At 36.7% G+C, this 23,163-nt stretch overlaps 1 protein-coding gene across 8 annotated transcripts in view; it reads left to right on the top strand.

Moving 5' to 3' along the window:
* arhgap33 (Rho GTPase activating protein 33) overlaps positions 1–23,163 on the top strand; it is a 57,110-nt gene that overhangs the window by 20,947 nt on the left and 13,000 nt on the right. For 3 of the 8 annotated variants that reach the window (XM_051865072.1, XM_051865070.1, XM_051865074.1), the window contains exons 2-14: positions 558–626; positions 7,304–7,338; positions 9,387–9,478; positions 10,716–10,800; positions 13,446–13,532; positions 13,768–13,905; positions 14,743–14,835; positions 15,891–16,013; positions 17,467–17,544; positions 17,633–17,714; positions 18,249–18,314; positions 20,667–20,696; positions 23,007–23,156. In XM_051865072.1, coding sequence (XP_051721032.1) covers positions 558–626; positions 7,304–7,338; positions 9,387–9,478; positions 10,716–10,800; positions 13,446–13,532; positions 13,768–13,905; positions 14,743–14,835; positions 15,891–16,013; positions 17,467–17,544; positions 17,633–17,714; positions 18,249–18,314; positions 20,667–20,696; positions 23,007–23,156 — 1,128 coding nt within the window. The remainder of the gene's footprint in view (positions 1–557; positions 627–7,303; positions 7,339–9,386; positions 9,479–10,715; positions 10,801–13,445; positions 13,533–13,767; positions 13,906–14,742; positions 14,836–15,890; positions 16,014–17,466; positions 17,545–17,632; positions 17,715–18,248; positions 18,315–20,666; positions 20,697–23,006; positions 23,157–23,163) is intronic. The other 5 variants (XM_051865075.1, XM_051865077.1, XM_051865076.1 and 2 more) reach the window with 3 other exon arrangements.

The following is a 23,163-nucleotide window of genomic DNA, read 5'->3' as shown; positions in this document are numbered from 1 at the left end:
GGCCAAGCATTCATGCTTGTGTACTTGAATTAAAGTAGTTTTTTGGCCTTAAAGTCTTTGTTAACTGGCTGAACTTAGCACAGCTCTCACACGGGCCAAAAAAATGCTCCCTACAAAAACACACTCCATTCCTACATCTCTCGTTGCCATGGTTGCAGAATACTCCCCATTCCAGAGAATTCCTGCCTGGAGGTCTCATGGATTCTTTGCGTTTGTTTACTGCTGTCTGCAGTTCAGCTCTACATGAGGCTGACCTTGTAAAGCACACGGCCTTTCATATCTTTACAGGAGTTTATTTTAATTCATTTGCATGTTAATTAAAGACATACTCTTAAGGTGAATAAAACTATATTGGACATTTGCTAATTTCAGCAGATGTCTTTCTCTCATATAAGCCATCCTCATTGTATGTTGCTGATCTTGTTATCATGCTGGCTCATTCATGCATTTTTATAATCCACAGTGTTTGGGTTATGGCAGGTCCTTGTGTGTATGAGATTATAGTGCAGACTAATGGCTGACATTAAATGGCCTTTATTCTCCTTTTCTGTGTCAAGTGTCAGGACCCCAGTGGGTTCGGAAATGCGCCATGTTTGTGAGAGCGATGAGCCTGGCAGACATGTCCGGTAAGTGCCGCTCCGCAGCCAAACGCACTTCACTCACAGGATGGGATCAACTCTGACTCTGTTTGTACAGTTATGAACTGAGCAAGAGGAATAGTTTACTAAAATAGTAAAATGCTGTATTAAGATTATTCAGAAGCTTTTGATGAATAACAGGATTTGAACCCATGCCTGCCTAAACTCTTACTGTGCATGCTTTGAGTCTCATTCACTCATAATTGCTTACTTTTTACCCTCATTCTACTGTTGATAATTCCAGATTATTCTAAATCAGGGAGGGCGTGTCTACAGGAAGTGATTAGCATAATACATGTCCATAAAAGGGCTTTCGTACAACCTCTCCTGTATACATTTGTCAGTCTCTGCTTATGATTTCATATTTTTAATGTATCAAATTTCAAAATTGGTTAAGATGCAATTAGTTAAAAACATTGTAGTTGTATTCTAACTTTGAAAGTAGACTTGTAGTGGAGTCATTTTGTTACTCAAATTATAATATATAATATATCTGACCCTAAAATAAGTCTAATTTCAAAATAACAAACATTCTGGAATGTTGTTCTAAATTTGATTGTGAATTTCAAATAAATTTTAAATGATAAGCTGAACTTTTATTTGATATATTTTTAATGTAATTTCCACATAAAAACTGCTTAAACACAGGTTGTACTCAGAAATACATGCGTATACATGGTTAGTGAATGAGACTCATTATGTCTTGTGTTGTTTTGTTTGTTTGTGCATGTTTCATGATCTGTGTGTATTTTTTGCCTTTCCTTCTATGTCTGACTGAGTTGAAAGAGCCCTTGTTTGTGCATAGCATCAATATAGCTGGTCATTGATTGCTGGATGACCAGAATGGACTGTGAGTGATCAGGAAGCCAGACTTTCAGTTGGGATGTAAAAATATCCATATTCAGATTAGATTTCCTTTTAGTTGTGGCTTATAGAAGGGCAAGGCATTTATTTCAGATGTAAAGATATGATATAGTGATCTCATTTGAAAGTTGAAAGACTCTGTTTACATTATTAATACATTTCTGGTCTTATTGTGTCTTATTGACATTGCACTTTTGGCTGATGTCATCAGTCTTATTTTGTAACCATTCTCCAACCACTTGAACCCATTCTAGAATGTAACACCACACCCCCCTCCCCCTCCCCCAGTTAATCCAGTTAATTCTGATGGATGAAACAATGTCTTTTTTATTGGTGAATATCCTGTTTTCACTCAGAAATATGACAAAGATTACAGAATGTGTCAACCTATTGAGAACCACAAAGAGAGCCAGTAGCTAGATGAAAACTTAGAATACTTTGGGTTTTATTTGTTTATTTATTTAAGTCATTCAGTAATTTTTTCTGATTATAATGGACTATATGCATGGAGCGTTCTTTAGAACTTCCGCAATAATATAAGTCAGCTGGAAAACTTCTGGTGAAATGTCACTTGTTGGTGTGTTAAAGGATTAGTTCACTTTAAAATGAAAATTACCCTATGATTTACTTGCCCTCAAGCCACCCTAGGTGTATATGACTTTCTTCTTTCTGATGAATACAATCCGAGTTATATTAATAATCACCCTGATGCTCCCAAGCTTTATAATGGCAGTGCACAGAAACCACCTGTTTGAAGTTCGAAAAAGTGCATCCATCCGTCATAAATGTACTCCACACAGCTCCTGGGGGTTAATAAAGGCCTTCTGAAGCGAAGCGATGCATTTGTGTAAGAAAAATATCCATATTTAACACATTATAGAGTAAATTATAGAGTACAACTGGCTTCTGCCAGACCGCCTTCCGTATTCAACTTAAGAAGAAAGTGTAACGCCTCTCGCAAATCAAAACGCTTATGTTACGTCTCACGACGTCACGTCAGTTACGCTTGTTTCGTAAGTTGAATATGGAAGGCGGAAGCTAGTTATTTTACTTTATAACTTGTTAAATATGGATATTTTTTACTTCAGAAGGCCTTTATTAATCTCCCGGAGCTGTGTGGAGTACATTTATGATGGATGGATGCACTTTTTTTTCGAGCTTCAAACAGGTGGTTTCCGTGCACTGCCATTATAAAGCTTTGGAGCATTAGGGTGATTATTAATATAACTCTGAATGTATTCATCTGAAAGAAGAAAGTCATATTATCCTAGGATGGCTTGAGGGTGAGTAAATCATGGGATAATTTTCATTTTAAAGTTAACTAATCCTTTAGGTAATAAATGGAAAGCAAAGTTCCATTAGTCTCACCCCCCTAATTTTTTTATTTATTTATTTATTTATTTTTGCTGATTCTGAAAATGATCCGATCTGTGACACAAAAACCGTAATGTGATCCAAACCGTGAGTTTTGTGATCCGTTGTACCCCCTATATTAAACTGTCAGGACGCACCTAGATAAGGGTGCCTGAACATCCCTAACATGTCCAAAAACCAGTGTAGAGAACAGCACAAATGCTCTGTCATATGAGCAGCCCTCCTCTTCCTGCGAACAGCTGAGGAGTCACTGAGGCCTGGCGTTAGCCCAGCGTTCAGATCACCACATCAAATATTCAACAGGTGCCTCTGAATGTGAGCTTTTTGTGTGTCTGAGATGGTAAGAAACAAGAGATAGACGAGTACGTGAAGAAAGAGTGCTTTTACGCTTTCGAGAATCACCAAGGAAAGTCCACCCATCCACACGTGTCTGTGGAGGTTCCGACGGCAGGATTAGAGACCAGAATGAATACGGATGCATCTGAATTGGAGAAGGTGACCTAGGGAGGTGATGACAGCTAAAGTGCGGCTAGTACTTGACCTTGTTGACCTCCACACTTCTGCCTCAAGGTATCAACAGCAGAAGAAATGTTCAAGAGGAAGAGAGTGTTCAAGGTATGAACCAATTTATGGAAAACGTTTTCAGTATCTTGTGGAAATATTTACCTAGCTTGCTTAGAGTTTAATTGGTTGGTCAGGTAATAGATTACTGATTTGTGAATGGTTTTTATGGCTTTAAAGTTTAAGATTTTAAGCAGCTGTCAAAAGCAGCTTGTTTTGTGTCCAACCGTGACTGTCAGAGAAACATAAACCAGTCATGGAGAACACGTATGAGATTACCAGAAGAGAGACGGCATGGACCGGCATTTTTCCAGGCTTTACCGACTGGTTGAGAAGGATTATGTGGCAGAAACTAAACAAGTTCAAGTTATGCCTACTTTGTTGTACAGCAGAGAGGAGGTGTACTAGGTCAACGTGGTTAATCTCAGGTGAACCCGTATGCCAGCCACCAGGTGCGTTGTTTGCTGTAAATCTTCCAGCGGGCCTGACAGGTGTGTGTTGTTTGCATAACATCACTGTGGCCTTGGTTAAAACCAGCTGCATTTACTGTCATTACACATGGTAATACTCATAGCATTGGATGAGGAACACTTGAAGGTTGAAATGTAGTCTTTATTGTGGGTTGAATAAAAGCATGCTGCTTTTTTTCAGTTTTTTTTCAGCACTGTTACCAGGAGCTTTCACAGCTGGACGGGCGAGTCATGTGGTTTCAGCACACAATGTGCAATGAAACTTGGACTGAATAAGTTTTAATGATGCATCTACCAGCTGCATTCAACATAGATATTTAACTCTTTGTCATTGTTGAGAATAAGAAAGATTTTCATATTCTTTTGTTTCATTTGCAACTGAGGGTTTTTAAGCATATTATACTATATATTATAATATTTTATGCTATATACAATACTGTTCAAAAGTTTGGGTTTGGTATGATTTTTTTTTTTTTTTTTTTTTTTTTTTTTGTTATTTGTGTAAGTCTCTGATGGTGTGTGCACACCAAAAGCGAAGCCAATATTCGCATTGCGTTACTCACTCTAGATTACTTGTTTTTTACGTCACAAGCGCGAATAAAAAACATTGTGCGATGAGGAGTGTCTTCACGCACATCAACAACAACACCGGGAATGCCAGGTTGTGCTTACTTTGGCTAATGCCAGTGCTAACCAGTTCATAATAATGTAAAACTCATAGCTGGAATCAAGCAAGAGATTTATTTTCATCACTTACCAGGTAGTCCAACTTCCTCACTTACGCTTCTCAAGCTATCTCCTTTTTTGTCCGGTCTGTATGAATAAGTTGTGTCGAATGTGTCAACAGGGCAAGCTCTTCGCTGATTGGCTTGTGCGACAACTCGTTATGTGAATTTTCCACTCGAGTTGAAACTTGCGTTGAAGACGCGATTGAGGCGAGTGTCGCCCAATTCGCGTCATTCGCGTCTTTGCATTGACTTTGTATGTAATCTACTCACGCAAATTAATTTCGCTTTTGGTGTGCGCACACTTATTATGCTCACCAAGGCTGCATTTATTTGGATAAAAATATAGCAAAAAATATATGAAATATTATTACAGTAAATATGAACTATTATTACAATTTAAAATAGCTGTTTTCTATGTGAATATTTTAAAATGTAATTTATTCCTGTGATCAAAGCTGAATTTTCAGCATCGTTACTCCAGTCTTTAGTGTCACATGATCCTTCAGAAATCATTCTAATATGCTGATTTGCTGCTCAAGAAATGTTTCTTATTATCAATGTTGAAAACAGTTGTGCTGCTTAATATTTTTGTGAAAACTGTGATTCATCAGGAGTTTTTGATATAAAGTTCAAAAGAACAGCATTAATTTGAAACAGAAATCTTTTGTAATTTTATAAATGTCTTTACTGTCACTCTTGATCAATTTAAAGCATCCTTGCTGAATAAAGTCTTTAAAAGAAAAATCGTATTGACCCCAAACTGTTCAGCGGTAGTGTACTTTTATATTTTCTCTTTGCATGTCAGAACAGACATTTAAAGACAACTTAAAATGGCATTCACAACAAATTTAGCTTCTGTGATGTGGTGTATTTCTGAGTGAAACTTAGCCAAGATCATCATTACTATTACTTATCCTCATGGTTCGGGATTCGACAAACCCTAAGCCAAGCTAGAGGCCAAAATTATATTAGAGACTTGGGCCAATAAGCACCATCCACCAGTACACACTGGCAACCGCATTGCAACTTCCTGGCAAACACTTTCGCAGCAAGCATTATTCATATTTTCCTTCAGTATGTATTTTAAATTTTGATTAATATTATATTTCCCCATTCTTAATGTTAGCAGAAAGTCATTTCAGTTGGGGAATCGCATTTATATTTTCATGAAAGTTGAATCATGCTCAATAAGACCAGTGACATTTATTAATAATGTAAATGGGGACAATTTTGATTTCAGTCAGTTTTATTTATATTAAGACAATGTAATAGAAATTATATTGGCAGTGAATGTTGTCACTTTTAAGCAAGATACATGATAGTGTCTAAAAATGCTGCTTTCACTTCAGGAATGTTGACTATCTCGATAACCCTTCCGTCAATCAGGGACAGAGAGGAAACGTGGTGTGCATCTCTGTGTAATAATGACTGACACACAATCAGTGTGACTCCAGTTAACCTCTTCAGACAGGGCTGTGCACAGTGTGCAATATATTTCCACTGATTTATAGACATTGGCAGGCAGCTCTTCTCACTGTCACAGATTTGGCCGACATCTCTCCTCTGAGATCTCAGCTGATCCTCAAGCCGTGTGCTGTGAAGGCTGAGATATCATCAGATTGAGGAATGTGTGTTCAGTCCAAAGCTGAATGGAAAGGTGGGGAGCTGGGAGGAGGCTGGGTTGGAATGATTTTATTTTTAAACATATCAGGAACACGGCTATTATATTTTTGAAAACAGTTTTATTTTCAATTTCAGTTTCTTTTAAATTTAATTCTTACTAAATTGTTTTTATTTTGTTTATATAATTGAAATTTTTTGTTTAATATTTGTTTTAGTCACTATTTAAGTTTACTTGAAGTACTAGTATTAAGTTTAGTACTTAATAGTATAAATTTTAAGTTTTCATTTCAGTGCTAGTATTGGATTTAGTTTCTTTAGTTTTTATTTTAAATGGTATTTTAAATTATTTGTAAATATTTATTCTATTGGTTCAGTTTTAGTCTTTTTTTTTTTTTTTTTTAAGTAATTTTTTTAACACAGTAAAAACTAAATAAAATGTTTATTTTGGATTTGTGTTTTTAAATTTCTGTTTAGTTTTAGTTAGTTTTACCTGTAAATATTTTTTACTTTGTTTGTATTTTTTGAAAACAGCTAGTTTTAGTTTGGTTTTTATTGCAAATCATTATTTAAAATAAAATAATAAAATACTTTAATTAAATACAATTCATTTTTCAGATTTCTTTTGTTTTTAAAGTATCAGAAATGTTTGGGGTTTTTTTAGGGCTAGTTTTCGTCTTTCTAGTTTTTGTTTCAACAACAACAATATTAATTGTGAGTGATCAGGAGCTGCGGTCAGGTAAAGGTTGACAGAAGTGATAATATCTTGAGGTCTGGTGTCAGTGTTTTCAGCTTTGCTTCCTTGTCTCCTCTATAAGAGATGCAGCATGCAAATCCAAACACAATATTTGTTTACAGGGCATCAGTGCTTTTGCTTTTTGCAGTCTGCATAGTTACAGAAATAAGCACGCATACTAAGGGGTTATTGTTATCATTAGGATTATATGGGAATAGATTAGAAGTGACACATCTGCTTGCTCAACTGTACAGTATAGGTTAAATCCTTAATAACCTAAATATGCTTATGCACCACTGACCATCTCTAAAGGTTTCTTGCCCAGGGGGGAGCAGCTAGCAATAAAGGTAAGTGTGATAGAAGTACCCAACACCTCCTTTCTCTTGTACTGCCACATGCACAAAGCTTACAGTACATCAATCTGATCATCGCCTCTAAAATGATTAGCTTATCAATATGGCTGGCCTATTCTCATTTGCAACCCCTTTGCGGAAGACAACAAGGATTGCATTGGATAAAACGGTAGACAAATCCACTCTTGTCATCCCTCATTCCTGTGTTTGAACTCATCCATGACTGTTTGGTGTTGTGTAAACCTAAAGGAAGACTGCAGAGATCTGTTGTTCCCTGAGGGGATTGGGAAAGTGCTGTCTCGCAACCAAATGCTCCGGTAGCAATGTTTCCATCGAAACTGCCTGTCAGGTGGATGAAACTCAAACAGTCATCCTGACAGGTCTGCTGTTATCAGAACTAATCTGCATGACTGAGATGTAATTCGCCGGGGCTTTTATTCATCAAAGACAAGTATAAAAAGCTCTAATAAGGGAGGAAACATCCGGTGTGTACTCGGCTCTTGCTCTGATGCCCAGAGCTCTGTATTATAATCTTGGAACTCTGACATTAAGTGTCTGCACTGAACTTTTTAGAGCTTTACAAACAAAAATAATTAATAAACATATATATTTATTATATATATATATATATATATATAATATAATAAATATATATACTGATGCCATATGTGTATGTTGGGCCTACAAAAATAAAATGAACGTGTGTGTGTGTGTGTTTTTTTATATATATATATATATATATATATATATATATATATATATATATATATATATATATATATATATATATATATATATAGGGGTGTACTGGTACACAGAAGTCACGGTTCGGTACGGTACGATTTCGGTACAATAGGAAAAATGGTCACACTTTAGTTTATGGTCCAATTCTCACTATTAACTAACTATTAACTATGACTTTTGCCTTAAACCCCTAAGTACTGCTTATTAATAGTTAGTAAGTTCATTGTTAAGTTTAGGTATTGGGTAGGATTGTCTTATGTAGAATATGGTCATGCAGAATAAGGCATTAATATCTGATTTATTTAAGTAGGCTACTAATAAACAGACAATATCCTAGTAGTATACATGCTAATAAGCAACTAGTTAATAATAAGAATTGGACCCTAAACTAAAGTGTTAGCGGACAAAGGAGCAAATCCACAATGCTAGGTTTCTTTTATTTTATTTTGAACAGACAGTAGTAGAAATCACAGTTTGTTTAGCATTTAGTCCCCTAGTTGGTACAGTAGGCTATTAAGCACTATGCAGTAAACAGAGGTATTTGGTTACAATCCGCTACAAAACTGAAAAGTATCTTGTGTTATAAAAGTACAGAATAAATAGAATAATGAAAAAATAAAGCTTGTACATTAGGAGGGTTACAATTTGCTCCACTTAAACTATATTTAAACATTCAAAGCTTAAGCCCAACCCTCCTATACTTAATTCCTCACCGTTTCACGCGCAGTTGAGTGTGCGAGCCTTTCAAAGTATTCTCCTTGAGTGCAGAAAGATGCATCTGACGCCTGCACACTACATAGTGGACTACCTAGACACACACACACACACACACACACACACACACACACACATATGTGTTCATTTTACTTGTGTAGGCCCAACATATACATTTGGCAACCCATGCCAATCTACACTGATCACCCATTTTAAAATGAAGTGTTTGATGTAAATGCTTGGCTTTTATTCCAAATGAGACCAGAGGTCTTCAGACGACTGTCTGGGTCACTTCACAAGCTGCTTGCTGCTCCCTTAGCTCCTTTCTGAGTGTGATTTGAGCGTTTAAATGAAAGTGATCTGTTTGAGACCTTATGAATCCTCAGAAAATCATCTCTGTATTGTCTGATCAATGTTGATTAAGGCTTTTGTAATCTATTTTCTCCAAAAGTGTATGTGTTTCAGATGATGCACTCTTTGGCTCTCAAACAGGGATGACTTTGATCTTTGTGATGTAGCATGAATTGTAAACCCATCAGAGCATAAAAACGTCCTTTCTTCTGTTCTCCTTCATCTTTCTTCAGGCTCGGAGCACTGATAATCTGGACAGTTCTGGGGAGCCTGGGACCCGATCAGTGGGCACCACTGCCAACTTGAAGGGGAAGATGAGCAAAAGGTGATAAACGGCACATCTCTCCATCAGTAGTCATTTAGGGTGTATTTAAACTAAAGATTTTAGTCTGTTTTGTCTGTTTTATGTCTGTTTTTTAGCTTTATTGGATTCTATGTTTTATGATTGAATACACATGTATTCATCAAGTTAGTTTTCAAATGAATTCATAAAATGTTGACAATTTTTTTTTTTAATCTTTTAATGATGTAATCAAATGAAAATTTTACATTTTTTAGGAAACAAAGTGCTGCACAACAGGTTTCCGTTTACAATAAATGAAAAGTTGTGATATTCCTTTAAAAATAATGTTTTAATAAACTATTATTATTGTTATTATTACTTAAGTACATTCTACTGTATAATAGCAATATATTTCTATCATAATTTCTTCAAGTTAAAACAAACTGTAATTTTGGTGGGTTGTAGTGAATACCTTTGGGTTTCTGTGTGTGTCTGACAATAGTTTAATAAAATAAAATGGTGAAATGCTCATGACATTCTACATTATATGTTAAATTCTATTTTTAAGAATGGATTCCACAATTCGGCCCACGTTTTCTGCATCACAGAAATCATAGGTTCCTATATTAAAGCAGCTTTCCAAAATAAGGTACCCACTTAGTAACCACACCCACTTAAACTGTAGTCCTGACCCTCAAGCTCAGGTTCATTCCAAGCAATTAAAACCAAGAGTAAAGCAGCCTTAAAAGGTTTAGACACAAAAGAGACAGACTGTATTTTAGTTTAATAGTTAATGAAGTAAAGGACTGTGTTGTCCTGTGAGTTCAGCTTCAGGTTTATCCACCTCTGAACACAGAGTAAAACAGGAAGAACTGAGTTTCACTTCCCCCTGAAATAACTGATAATGGGATGCAAAGTTCCCCTGTGGTGTTCATGAGTACCTTACTGAAAACTACCTTGGAGAGCTTCTACATTCTGTGTAACTTGAAAATATAAACTAAATCTGAAGAAATAAAACTCAGTGCTGGTGTGTGTGCGTTAACCAGGGCGTTGATAAGTCTGTGGCATTTTTTTTGTGTGTGTGTTTTGTTTTCCCAGCGAAAATCCTAAGATTGAACAGCAGTTATAGTGCCACTTGTCATAATGACTAATTTGATTAACCAGATAAGTTAAACAGTTTTAAAGTTTCACAACTTTAAACTCACTGCTTCAAGCTCAGCTCTTTGTGATGATAGTATATAGTGTGTTAACTCATTTGTTTTTTTGCTTGTGGTTCCAGGCTTTCTGTTGTGAAAGGTCACTTCCCCAAGCTTGTTGACTGTGCCCACTTTCACTATGAAAATGTGGACTTCGGTTCTATCGAGGTAAGATCTTGTCTTGAGCAGAAGTTTCTTAGCTCTCTAATAAAAGGTCAGAAAGGCCCAAAGTATATGTATGGAATCAACTTATTATTATTATTATTATTATTATTATTATTATTATTAAAACAAAGTATTTTAGAGCCGTCATGTCAGGATCACAATTATGATGCCTTTAAATACTGCCTGTGTAGGCATTAATACATCCATAATGTGCCGTATTTAAGAGTGAAAATAAATATATTCAGCAGGAATAAAGTAAAACTGAATTTTATTTTATTTATCGGAATGTCATTGAATGAAAAAAATGTTAGGCTATGATGTTATTGATTAATATTATTTAATGCGGTTTAGAAATGTGGTTGCAGGTATTCAATTTTAAAGAAAGATAACATGCACTAATTAATTGTGAACAAAAACACCAAAAACATCACTGAAAAGGTCTTCATGTGTTTTAGTAATGTGCATGTTCATTTGTCAGGATGCATCACAGAGTGTTTAGGGTTGTTAGGAAGAAACAAGCAGATATCCGCGTACAGCCGGAATATCTCCAGGGCTGATACAGCTCCTTGCTTTGTGACCTTCAATAATTCTCTCTCTCTCTCTCTCTCTCTCTCTCTCTCTCTCTCTCTCTCTCTCTCTCTCTCTCTCTCTCTCTCTCTCTCTCTCTCTCTCTCTCTCTCTCTCTCTCTCTCTCTCTCTCTCTCTCTCTCTCTCTCTCTCTCTCTCTCTCTCATATCCAGATTCATGTACTCTGAAAGGGAAGAGGAAACATTTACTTATATTTGATTCACAGATACACTGCAGTATGTCAGAGCTCTTCTCATATAAACTGCCAGTCACACAATGATCTGTACATTATTTAAGCTTGTCTAAAATCTGTGGTCAGTTGAGGCAGGTTTACATCCACAATGTTAGACATCCATTCTCAAAATGCATTCAGTGTCCCTGTGGCATTGTTTTTTGTGTTTATATACCCATTTTGTGTTTATTATGGCAGAGCGCTGTATACACACACACACTCGAGAGCACCTGGAGCGCACTGACCGCACAACATGACTGGAGTGGGAGTCTGTCTCATTAGTGTTTAAACCCCCTAAAGAAAAGAGAAAAATAAAAGACCTTTACATGTTTTCTGATATGACCCTGTGAAGCAGAAAGTGCCTCTCCTCTCCTCTCCTCTCCTCTCCTCTCCTCTCCTCTTCTCTCCTCTCCTCTGTGCTATTGCAAAATGATATTAATGGTCACGTACCATACTATCACCATGGTATCTTCCATGCAATTCCATTGTATATGAATACAGTAATCATTCATATATTTTACATGCATACTACTAGTCAAAAGTTAAGATTATATTTAATATTAAGATTTTTTTTTTTTTAAATGTAGGCCTGTCATGATAACTACTTTTTGTTGTGCGATATTGTTCCAGAAATAATTGCGATAAATGATATTATTGTCATTTTAAGACCATTTTATGCCACTGAATATATAATCATAATATAACAGCATAATAATGCAAGTAGGCCTACACACTTTCAAATGACAACAACCATTTAATTCTTTAGATCATGGAAATGAAGGATCAAAAAATGTAATATCCTAAATAAAAAACCTTGAATATATGGTAAATATTTTCTAAAAAAAAAAAAAAAATGCAAAGTAGCTGAATTTTCAGTATCATTACTCCAGTCTTCAGTGTCACATGATCCTTCAGAAATCATTCTAATATGCTGATTTGTTGCTCAAGAAACATTTCTGATTATCAATGTTGAAAGCAGTTGTGCTACTTAATATTTTTGTGGAAACCATGATGTATTTTTTGGTTAATAGAAAGTTCAAAAGAACAGCATAAACAGCAAAATAGAATATTTTTGTAACATTGTAAATGTCTTTACTGTAATTTTGGATTAATTTAATGCATTCTTGCTGAATAAAAGCATATCAAAAATCTTACTGACCCTAAACTTTTGAACAGTAAGTACCTTTGAATAAAATGTTTTGACCACTGATCATACTCATTATCTAAAGTGATGAGGAAGTTCAGACATGCTTCAGGGATATGAAACAGCATTTTTGTGACTTGAACAAGGGATGTTCCCAGCTTCTCGTAAATGATCATGTGTTTGAGAGTAACTGAATCTCATTAAACATGAGTAGCATGGTCTTAAATGGGTATGTTTCTTGTAATTCATCTGTCTAGACAGATGTGCGGACATAGTGATGTCGCAAAATCACAGCAATTCAAAACATGTTTATGCTGTTACATTCAACTCAGATTTTCCGACATCCTACAAGAAGTGTGGAATCAAACTCAGATTAAAATCAGACTTACAACCTGGAAACTCGTACATAAATGCACAACTGCAGTGGGATCAAGGTGTATGATGAATGAACACCCACTGAGATGTACACAGTTGATGATAAACATTCACCTTGAGAAACATGTCTGATCAGAGTCAGGTGGACACAAAATTATACAGTGCTAGTTGTCGACTAGTTGTTCTGGCAACATACTGCTTGGTTATTTCAAAAATATCTATTCTTGTGTGCCAATGCAGGACCATGAGCATTCCCTTTAAACGTTTGTTTATGTGTGCTTGAACTTCTTCACACATTCATGAATTAATGTCTGCTCTTTACACCTTCAGCTTCAGTTTGCCAACGAGCAGAGCGATGCCAGCTGGACCTCGGGCAGTGCCAAAGACCTGGTTTTCCTTGTGCAGGTGTCCTGCCAGGTGAGTGGGCGCACATGCCCCAGTCAGTGCTAATAATAAACAGCCCCTCCTGCTACAGCCTCAAAAAAAAACACAACTGATCGAATCAAACATGACCGAAGTCAGTGCACTACACCTTGTTTTGCATCTTCCTCTCTTCTGATGGCATCTTATTTGTTGACTTCCCCCCTCCCTCGATTCTCTCTCCTCTCTCTGCCCCTCTTTCCCCTACTCTCTCTCTTTCTCTGAAATCTAGGGTAAGACATGGATGGTGCGGCGTTCGTATGAAGAGTTCCGGACGCTGGACGCCCACCTGCATCAGTGCATTTACGACCGCCGTTACTCACAGCTCTTGGTCCTGCCCGCCCTCTGTGAGATCGGAGATCGGGTGGAGGTGAGCTTGACTGCACTGGATACTAATGCTTCTTATCTCATTTAGCTTCAATGTACAGTAGCTCATGTTGTACTGCTAACAGAGTTAGCTGCTCAGTATTGAGGTCGTCGGCCAGTTATGTAGGTTGGTGTCCGGACCCATAGGGACAGTGCTGGGAAAAACACCACTTTATCTTTCACGTCACTTTTATTATTATTATTATTATTATTATTATTATTATTATTTTTCATTTATCATGAGACTATTTAAATCTTGTAGTCTGTAATTACCATTAGATAGAAATGTTTGGGGTTGGTAAGATTTTGTAATTTTTTTTAAATCTTATTATCACCAAAGCTGCTTTAATTTTATTGAAAATACACTAAAAACTGTAATATTGTGAAATATTATTACAATTTCAAATATTCAATTTAAAATGTAATGTATTCTGGTGATGGCAAAGCTGAATTTTCAGATACCATTACTCTGATCTTCAGTGGCACATGATCCTTCAGAAATCATTTCAGTCAAGATTGAAAATAGTTGTGCTGCTTAATATTTTTGTTAATACTTTTTTTTTTTTTTTCAAGGATTCTTTGATTTAATAGAAAAGTCAAAAGAACAGAATTAATTTGAAATCGAAATCTTTTGAAACATTATAAATGTCTTTACTGTCACTTGATCATTTAATGCTTCCTTACTGAGTAAAAAAAAATCTTACTGACCCAAAACTATTAAAAATAATAATAATAATAAAAAAATGAAATTGTATTGAACCTGGAACATTGCTTTGAATCAATCTTCTTCAGTGATATCTTTGAGTAGTGTTTGACTGCTGAATGCATGTTGTTCATGCAGATCTTCACACCACTGTTGTCGGAGTATCTGAACCGTCTCTCCATGATTGTGGACAATAAGCTGAACTGTGGGCCGGTTCTCTCCTGGATGGAGGTGAGGGACAAACAGAGGAGAGATAAGACAGCAAACATACATTAGAGTAGATAAGAACTGAAATATAGAAGGATAGTTCACCCAAAAATGAAAATTGTCATCATTTACTCACCCTCATGTTGTTCCAAACCGTTCTTCTGTGAAATACAAAACAATTTTTTCAACATTATTGTAGCCCATTGACTTCCATTGTATTGACAAAAAAAAAAAAATCTCTCAATATCTTCTTTAATGTTCCACAGAAGTCAGTCATACAGGTTTGGAATCACATGAGTGTGAAATACTTGGAGTTCCATTGCAAAAACTTCTAAGTCCATCTGACATCTTTTCTTTTAAATTAGCATTTTTTTTTTATCAGGCTCCTATGTTTAGGTTCAGTAATTCTACTTTAATGGCAATGAAAAGGTTGTTAGTCAGTTATTTGGACAACAAGACATAGCAAAACATCAGTTTCTATCGGTTTTACAGTAGCAAAAGGAACACTGTTGTGTTTACTTGCTACTCGCGAAATCCTGTCATTGCCACTGTAACGATGGACAAAACATGATGATAACTTGCAGCTCGGCAATTGAAAGCCATTCATCTTGAAATCATATGGTTCGATTCGTGTCTTCTGGTTCTTCTGTGGACTTGGAGGCTTTTGCTTACAAGGTGAAGTAGTGTTTAGCGGTTTCTGCCAAAGAACCGGTATTTCTGTGGGCTGACGCTGGGATTTAGCGGATTTGAAGCAAAAGTGTTTGATTAACGTATGCTATGTGTGGAGAGCATTCGATCAATATCATTATCTCATTTTTGACCGAGATGGCGTTTAGCTGCTTTTGCATCTGGACTCATCACTTGTGTATAACAGGAAATTTTATGTAATTTTTGTAATTTTTACTTGCCATTTTTCTTGCCATATCTCAAATCTCTACATATTTATATTTCTTTGTAAAACATGGCAGTATCTGTTGTTTTTCAAACATAAATTTCATTGCTCTGAATCTTGCTATGAGATTTCAACCTCCCGAGGTCTTGCAGTATTACAGCTAATTGTTTTTTTACAATCATTGCAGATTGACAACCATGGCAACAGGTTCCTGCTGAAAGAAGAAGCCTCTTTAAACGTCCCCGCCATCGCTGCTGCTCACGTCATCAAGCGCTACACTGCCCAGGCTAGCGATGAGATCTCCATTGAGGTACTCAGGCTGCTTAGTTTTTTCATGTGTTGATGTATTTCCTTTTAAAACAGGACAGTTAGATGGGACATCTCCAGTGTTTTAAATAGCTTTTAGTATGTCAAAGCTGCAGCCGACTAGCTGCTTGATTAATTCAGTGTTTTACACCAAACTACAGCATAAACTTCAAACTCTTCCAAAAGACCTTGTACCCAGTTTGAGTTCTCTCTTTCTCTCGTCCTGTCCTTATTCTGCACATGCATGCACAGCTTGCCTGGTCCTGGGACACAGTTTTGTTCTCTCTTCTCTTCCTCCTTTTCTTCCTCCTTCGTCAGGTCTATTCCTGTCCCCCCTCCCTATACGCTGCTCCATATGCAGCATCTCTTTCTGGGCCAGAGAATGGGGTGACCCAAACTTAGAACACATTGAGGTCCCTTTTCTCTCTCTCTCTCTCTTTCTTAGTCTCTCTTTTTCTTTCTGTCACTCTTCAATTCTTTTACATATGTATGACATCATTTTTTTAACTGATCTATCTAGCTAGCTGTAACCACACAGCAGTGCTCTAGCGAACCTCAAACCACATGGGAATGCTCTAGCACCCACTCCAAGCACCTTAACAGCTACTTAGTAATGCTGTATTTATCTGTCTGTCGAATCTTCCATGTTGAAAGCCCTAGCAACTGTTAGGTTTTTTTTTTTTGTTGTTGATTTTACCGGCGATTCATAAAGAATTACTCAGCCATTATGAGGCCATTGACTGAGCTTACCTAAAGGTTACCCACCAACATCTGAGCAAAACAGAAAGGCAATAGAGGGCAAGTGCATCACTAACAAACGTCATAGTTTATAGTTAAAGGGGCAATACACAGGTATATCAACTGAATACACAGACACTGTTATGAAACTATCTGAATCATAAAACCCCATTACTTGGGGTTAAAATACGCCATTACTTGGGAAAAGGTGTCATTGTGCTTAATAGTAACCCTAGCTGGGCTACATATCTATATTTCTGTCTGTTGAATTTTAAACATTTAGGCAAGGCTTTTTTAAGCTAACATCAACATTTATCTTGACAAACTATCCCTTTTTAGTTTCTTCTTCGTACTTTTTCTGTTTTTCTCCTCTCAGGCATGATTCTTTCTCTTTCTGCTCTCCAGTGCAAGATAGGAACTGATATTTTTTCCCCCTTCCTCTTTTTAAAATTTGGGTCAGTGTATTTCGGCACGCTACAGTGCTTTTGAATAAAACTAAGTCTGATTGTGACTACTAGATGTTGTTGAGAATATATGAAGTTGACATGCTTGTGGTTAAAAAATATTAGTTCAATCATCATTCTTTTATATGCTAATATATTTTTTAAAGAGCTTATTAACATCCTCAGTACACAAGTAATTTGCATATTTCTATTACTAGATGCGTATCTCCGTTTGCGTGCTAATCCTTGTATGTGTCTTTGTTCCTCTTTTTAAAGGTTGGTGATATTTTGTCAGTGATTGACATGCCGCCCAAAGATGACACCACGTGGTGGAGAGGAAAGCATGGATTCCAGGTACCTGTCTAAACTTCAGGACCTAATATGGGCCATCTTCAGAAACACTGACAACTTTGAGCCCAGTGTTCCCCTCTCTTTTCCTCAGGTTGGCTTCTTTCCCAGTGAATGTGTGGAATTAATCAATGAGAAGTTGCAGCAGTCGGTCAGTGCTCCTGTCAGTAAGCAAGGTACCACACACTTAGTCTTTTATCTAGAGATCACTGGAAGTAGAAATGACATTTATAGTCTCTTTAACAAAATTGATTGAGAAATGTACTTCCAGAAGACTGCTGAGAAAGTGTTCTTTCATTTATGATCTCTACTTCTTGCTGCTTGATCAATGCTTCAATACACGTCATTTGGTTGTTTATTGTAACATGGTTTGTGTTCAGAGAAGAAGGAGGCCGGAGCCGGCGAACATTGAACGTAACTTTAATCACAAAATAAACATAAAGAACAAAACTAAAGCGGCAGCCCCCTAATGGACAACTGCTGCATAAACTAAAACCAAACAACAACATAAAGTCCAGGCCTGGTCCTCTCTCTCGTCCTTCACTGTCGTCACTCCTCCTTTTATCCTCCCGGAGCTCTTTCGTGGGACTCGAGACCGGTGTGGTATGCAACGTTAACACTTGCACCACCAGCCTCGCTCTGTTCCCACGGCTCTCGGCCCCGCCCTGCTTGTCACATTCATCTTCATTGGCTGTTCTTCTGTGTTTCAGAGGTGGATATGTTGAGCTCCAAACCTGCCGTTACCAACACGACTGGACCTTCCTCTCCAACATCAGGTATGCTCAAGTAATTTTTTATTTTTCAGTAGTTGCAATTAGGGCTGGGCATAGTATTACAGACGCAATGAAACGGAAGTAGCAACATATCTATTATTCTGTATTGTGACTTTCATCCGAGTGTAATGGATTATCAAAAAAGAGCAGAGACTTGGTTCTATGCATTGGTTGTTAATTGGATTTTGAGATGGATATTGCACTCAAAAGTGGAGGCAGATGAACATGAGCTTGCAGGTGCAGGGTTTAAATGGTTAGTTCACCCAAAATTGAAAATTCTGTCATTAATTGCTCACCCTCATGTCGTTCCAAACCCGTAAGACCTTCGTTCATCTTTTGAACACAAATTAAGATATTTTTGATGAAATCCGAGAGGTATATGACTCCTCCATAGACAGCAATTTAACTACCTCTTTCAAGGCCCAGAAAGGTAGTAAAGACATCGTTAAAATAGTCCAACAATTTTTCCTCTTCCCTGTCATTCTCCTACGCTGTTGACGTTGTGAACATAGCACAGCGCTTCCGGATTCTATGTCAGGACGCCGAATCAGTATTGGCCGGCTCCTGCGTCAGCATCACACGCATGTGTCGTGTACAGCATCGGCCAATATTGAGCTGGCGTTCGGACGTAGACGCGGAAGTGCTGCACTGCATTCACTACGTCAGCAGCGTAGGAAACAGACATAGAAGAGAAGAAATTGTTGAATGAAGTCATTATTTTTGTTTTGTTTTTGCACACAAAAAGTATTCTCGTCGCTTCATAACATTAAGGTTGAACCACTGTAGTCACATGGACCATTTTAACAATGTCTTTACTACCTTTCTGGACCTCAAAATGACGCTGCTGCCTATGTGTGGTTCAGAAACCCTCAGATTTCATCAAAAATATCTTAATTTGTGTTTCGAAGATGACCGAAGGTCTTGCAGGTTTGGAACGACATGAGGGTGAGTAATTAATGACAGAATTTTTGGGTGAACTAACCCTTTAGGTGTGTGTGAATTACCTGAGTCTGTGAGGCCGTCAGTTGCGTTCGGCAGCAACGTCCCCACTAATAACGAAGCTATAAGTTTAACTACATAAAAAAAAAAAAAAAAAAAACATTACAAACTGGTTTATTGAGAAAGTCATGAACCTGAGAGGTTTTTATGCACAAGGGAGATTAAGGCCACACTTTCATGATGTAATTCCGCTTTGATTGTTGGATAGAAGTCTGCTGTGGAGCTCGCTTCAGTACAGGCTGAAAAGTGTGCATTGAGGGCGCATATTGCCCACAACGGGGGTGCTCTTGAGCACCCTTGTGAAACCTAAAATGACAAATGGGTCACCCTACAGTCTTGTGGACTTACAATGGCAGCCGCGTACACGTGTCTATTGTAAGTCCACAAGACCTCAAGTGCACATAAAATGTGCCATTTGGGACAGGGCCTAAGCGTGTGCATGGGAGGGAGAGAGGGAGCAGAGAGAGAGTATGCTTTCCATAGATAATAAAAGAAATTGACATTTTATAGTATTGTTTGTAATATTTATTTCAATGTCTTTGTGGTTTTTGGTTCTTTTGCTGTGCAAGTCTCTTTGAAATAACTGAAAATATTTGGTGAATTCATATCAAACTATAATGCAGTCAAGAAACTACTTTAGCCGTGCGTTTACTGAAAAATATTGTCAGTTATTGTCAACCAATCAGAATCATGCAGACGTTACTCCAGTCTTTAGTGTCTCATGATCCTTCATTCTAATATGCTGATTTGCTCAAAAAACATTTATTATCAATGTTGAAAATGGTTGCTTAATTTTTTTTTGTGGAAACCATGGTAGATTTTTTTCAGGATTCTTTGATTGAATAGAACGTTTTTAAAAAACAGTAGCATTATAAATGTCTTTACTGTGACTTTTGTTCAATTTAAATCATTCTCGATGAATGAAAATATTAATTTCTTTAAATATATATATTACTGCCCCCAAACTTTTGAATGGTAGTGTATATCAGCCACCCTCTAAATATTGGTATTTTCACCAACCCTTAAAAAAATCTATATCGGTGAACCACTAATGGTGAATAGGTGATATATCGCCCAGCCCTAGTTGTTTTCTCAAAAAGACATGCTTTGGTTACTTGATTTTCTAGCACAGATGATATTGTAGCCTTTGTTGGCAAGGCTGCTGTTTTTAAGGTTATTTTATGGCGTTGAAAGCCACTGTAGTCAAAACAATGTCTCTGTTATTATTTGTCACAAATTTTAAGGTTGTTGGTTAGTCTTCTGTACATGACAGCAGCATCTTCTAATGAAATGCTTTAACAGTGAATTTATAATAACACTAAAGATGCATTTGATGTTCCCTTCTTTTTCTCTCAGTTCTTCATCCTTGGTTCCTAAGCCTGGCTGGTAACAACTTCAGTGAATTTACCTAAACTAACATTTCTGTATCAGTCTTTTTCTAACGCCTTCTATCCTCTGAGACACGTAGGGTTTGTAATACAGATTGTGGTTGTTTATATGGCAGGCAGAGAAAGTGTGGGAGGTTTGGAGAGGATGAGCTTGGGTGTTAGATGGTGAAGACAGCAGAAATGTTGTATAATTCATTCAAGTGTGTTCATGTGGGCATCATTCTCTAGCATCTGTTGAAGAATTGCAGGCTGCTTGTTGTATAAATGAGAAGCTGTTAGTGGACTGTGAGGATTGATTTTGATTGTGCTTGCACCATGTCATATCGAACTTTTTAACAATGTGTCCTAACCAGGCATGATGCAACAAGTTTCCAGCGACAAGCAGTGGACACGATTCAGTCAGAAATAAAATGTAGTTTAACTCATCACAAGATGTTCTAGAAATGTCCTAGTCATGCCTAGTTGATAATACATTTATAAAAGTGCTGCATTAATGATGACTTACATAACGGATATCTACGTTATGGCTGCAAAAGGCCTTTTATTTAACCTGTTTAACTCTGTTAACCTACATTTGTGTCATCCAGGTCATTGACCCCGAGGCCTGTGAAGTGTCTATAGTAGTGGTTCTCAACCAGGGGGTCAGGACTCACTAGCACACTTCCAAGGGAGTGCAAGATGGCTTAAAATTATCTAAAATAAGACAAAACATAAGCTAAAATAGCTTGATGTTAACAACTTTAGCCATTCATTAGCTACCAGGATTCTTCAACCTGGATTTAAAAGGGACTTTTAAAAAGAAAAGTCATAGAAATTAATAAAATCTTAAATTAATTAAAACAAAAAATATATAATGAATATATATTTTTATTATGGAGCTCCACACATGACATGCAGACAAAAATAATATATATCATGGCACCGAATTAAGAATTCATTCTCTCATTTTAGTAAATTGAGGCCATTATTTACTAATTTGTTCACTCATGTTAGTTAAATCGTGGCCACTAGTTAAGAATTTGTTCCCACAATTTATTAATTTGTTCGCTCGTTTTAGTAAATCATGGTCACGTTGAGCTAATTTGTTTTCTTGAGAAGGAAGGAAATGATTTAATATGACGTGGCCACGATTTACTTAAAACGAAGGAATGAATTAGTAAAACGTGCTGACGTATTAGTAGGTCGGGGGAACATTAATTTGTGGCCACAATATACATATTTTTTTCCTGCATGTCATGTGCGGGACTCTGTATTTTATAAATAAATTTATATACAAAATTTTCAAGTTCTGAGATATTTTGAGTATAAATTGCTATTGGAGAGTAAAAAATATTTTTAAAAACCCTGCAATCACAAACTAGAAAAGTCATGTAAATTCATTGGTAACAAAAAGTGTAAACCCTGAAGAGCATTCGGTTATTGAAATAATGCAATTTAATTATTTTAATTGTTTATAATTATTTTAATATTATATATATATATATATATATATATATATATATATATATTATATTATATATAATATTATACCATTTCTAGTTTCTGTAAATAGTAAAAAAAAAAGTTTGAAAATAAGCAGCTTTGAAATATGAATTCAAAAATGTTGAGAATCACTAATCTATAGCTATATCGCATAGTCCTACTCAGAGTGAAGTGGTTTTTAGACCCATGGCTGATCTATACATGGAACACAATTTGCAGGAGTTATAGACTTCATAGAACAGAGTTTACTGGTTGGCTTTTTTTTTTTTTTAGATGTTTGTGGTTTTCTTCTCTCTCGGGGTCAGAGTGCTCATGTGAAGCAGAAGCTGCAGAAATGTTCAGACTTCATGTGTACATTCCAGTCACCTGTTAGTGCTTTGTGAAGTTCACAGGTTTCGGCCAACTTTAATAAAACTTTGAATAACAGGGAGTGTATGAGGTCATTAAGGCACTGTATGAAATTTGGCTAATATAAACATGGTGAATAGTAGATGTAGCATTTTATTCAGCCTAATACACCTCAGGAGTTGTTACTAAGCCATTCCCATTTATTTACATATTAAACATTGAAAACGTAATTTATAACTAAATGTAGAGGTTTCGAGTATATTAAAATTCTTATATATATAATTTATGTCATACTCAAAACCCCCCATCTGTGCACCTCAAATGTTGTCTGTGTTTGAAGTGTATCCCAAATGAACACATTTTGTCAAGTGAAGTATATTTTACAGATATTCCCTGCTGAGTGTGTGTAGGCAGCAGTGAACACTGCGTAGTGTGTGAAAGTGTGCCTGATTAGCTCTCTGTCGCCCCCTTTTGGCAGTGTCCAAGAAACATGGCAAGCTGATGGGCTTTCTGCGCACCTTCATGAAGTCCAGACCCACCAAACAAAAGCTGAAGCAGAGGGGAATCCTGAAAGAACGAGTGTTCGGCTGCGACCTCGGCGAGCATCTCCTCAACTCTGGTCAAGACGGTACAGA

The sequence above is a fragment of the Ctenopharyngodon idella genome, chromosome 16 (assembly GCF_019924925.1).
Source record: "Ctenopharyngodon idella isolate HZGC_01 chromosome 16, HZGC01, whole genome shotgun sequence".
Taxonomy (NCBI): Eukaryota; Metazoa; Chordata; class Actinopteri; order Cypriniformes; family Xenocyprididae; genus Ctenopharyngodon; species Ctenopharyngodon idella.
The sequence above is the reverse complement of the archived record's forward strand: the minus strand, read 5'-3'. Positions and strand labels throughout refer to the sequence as shown.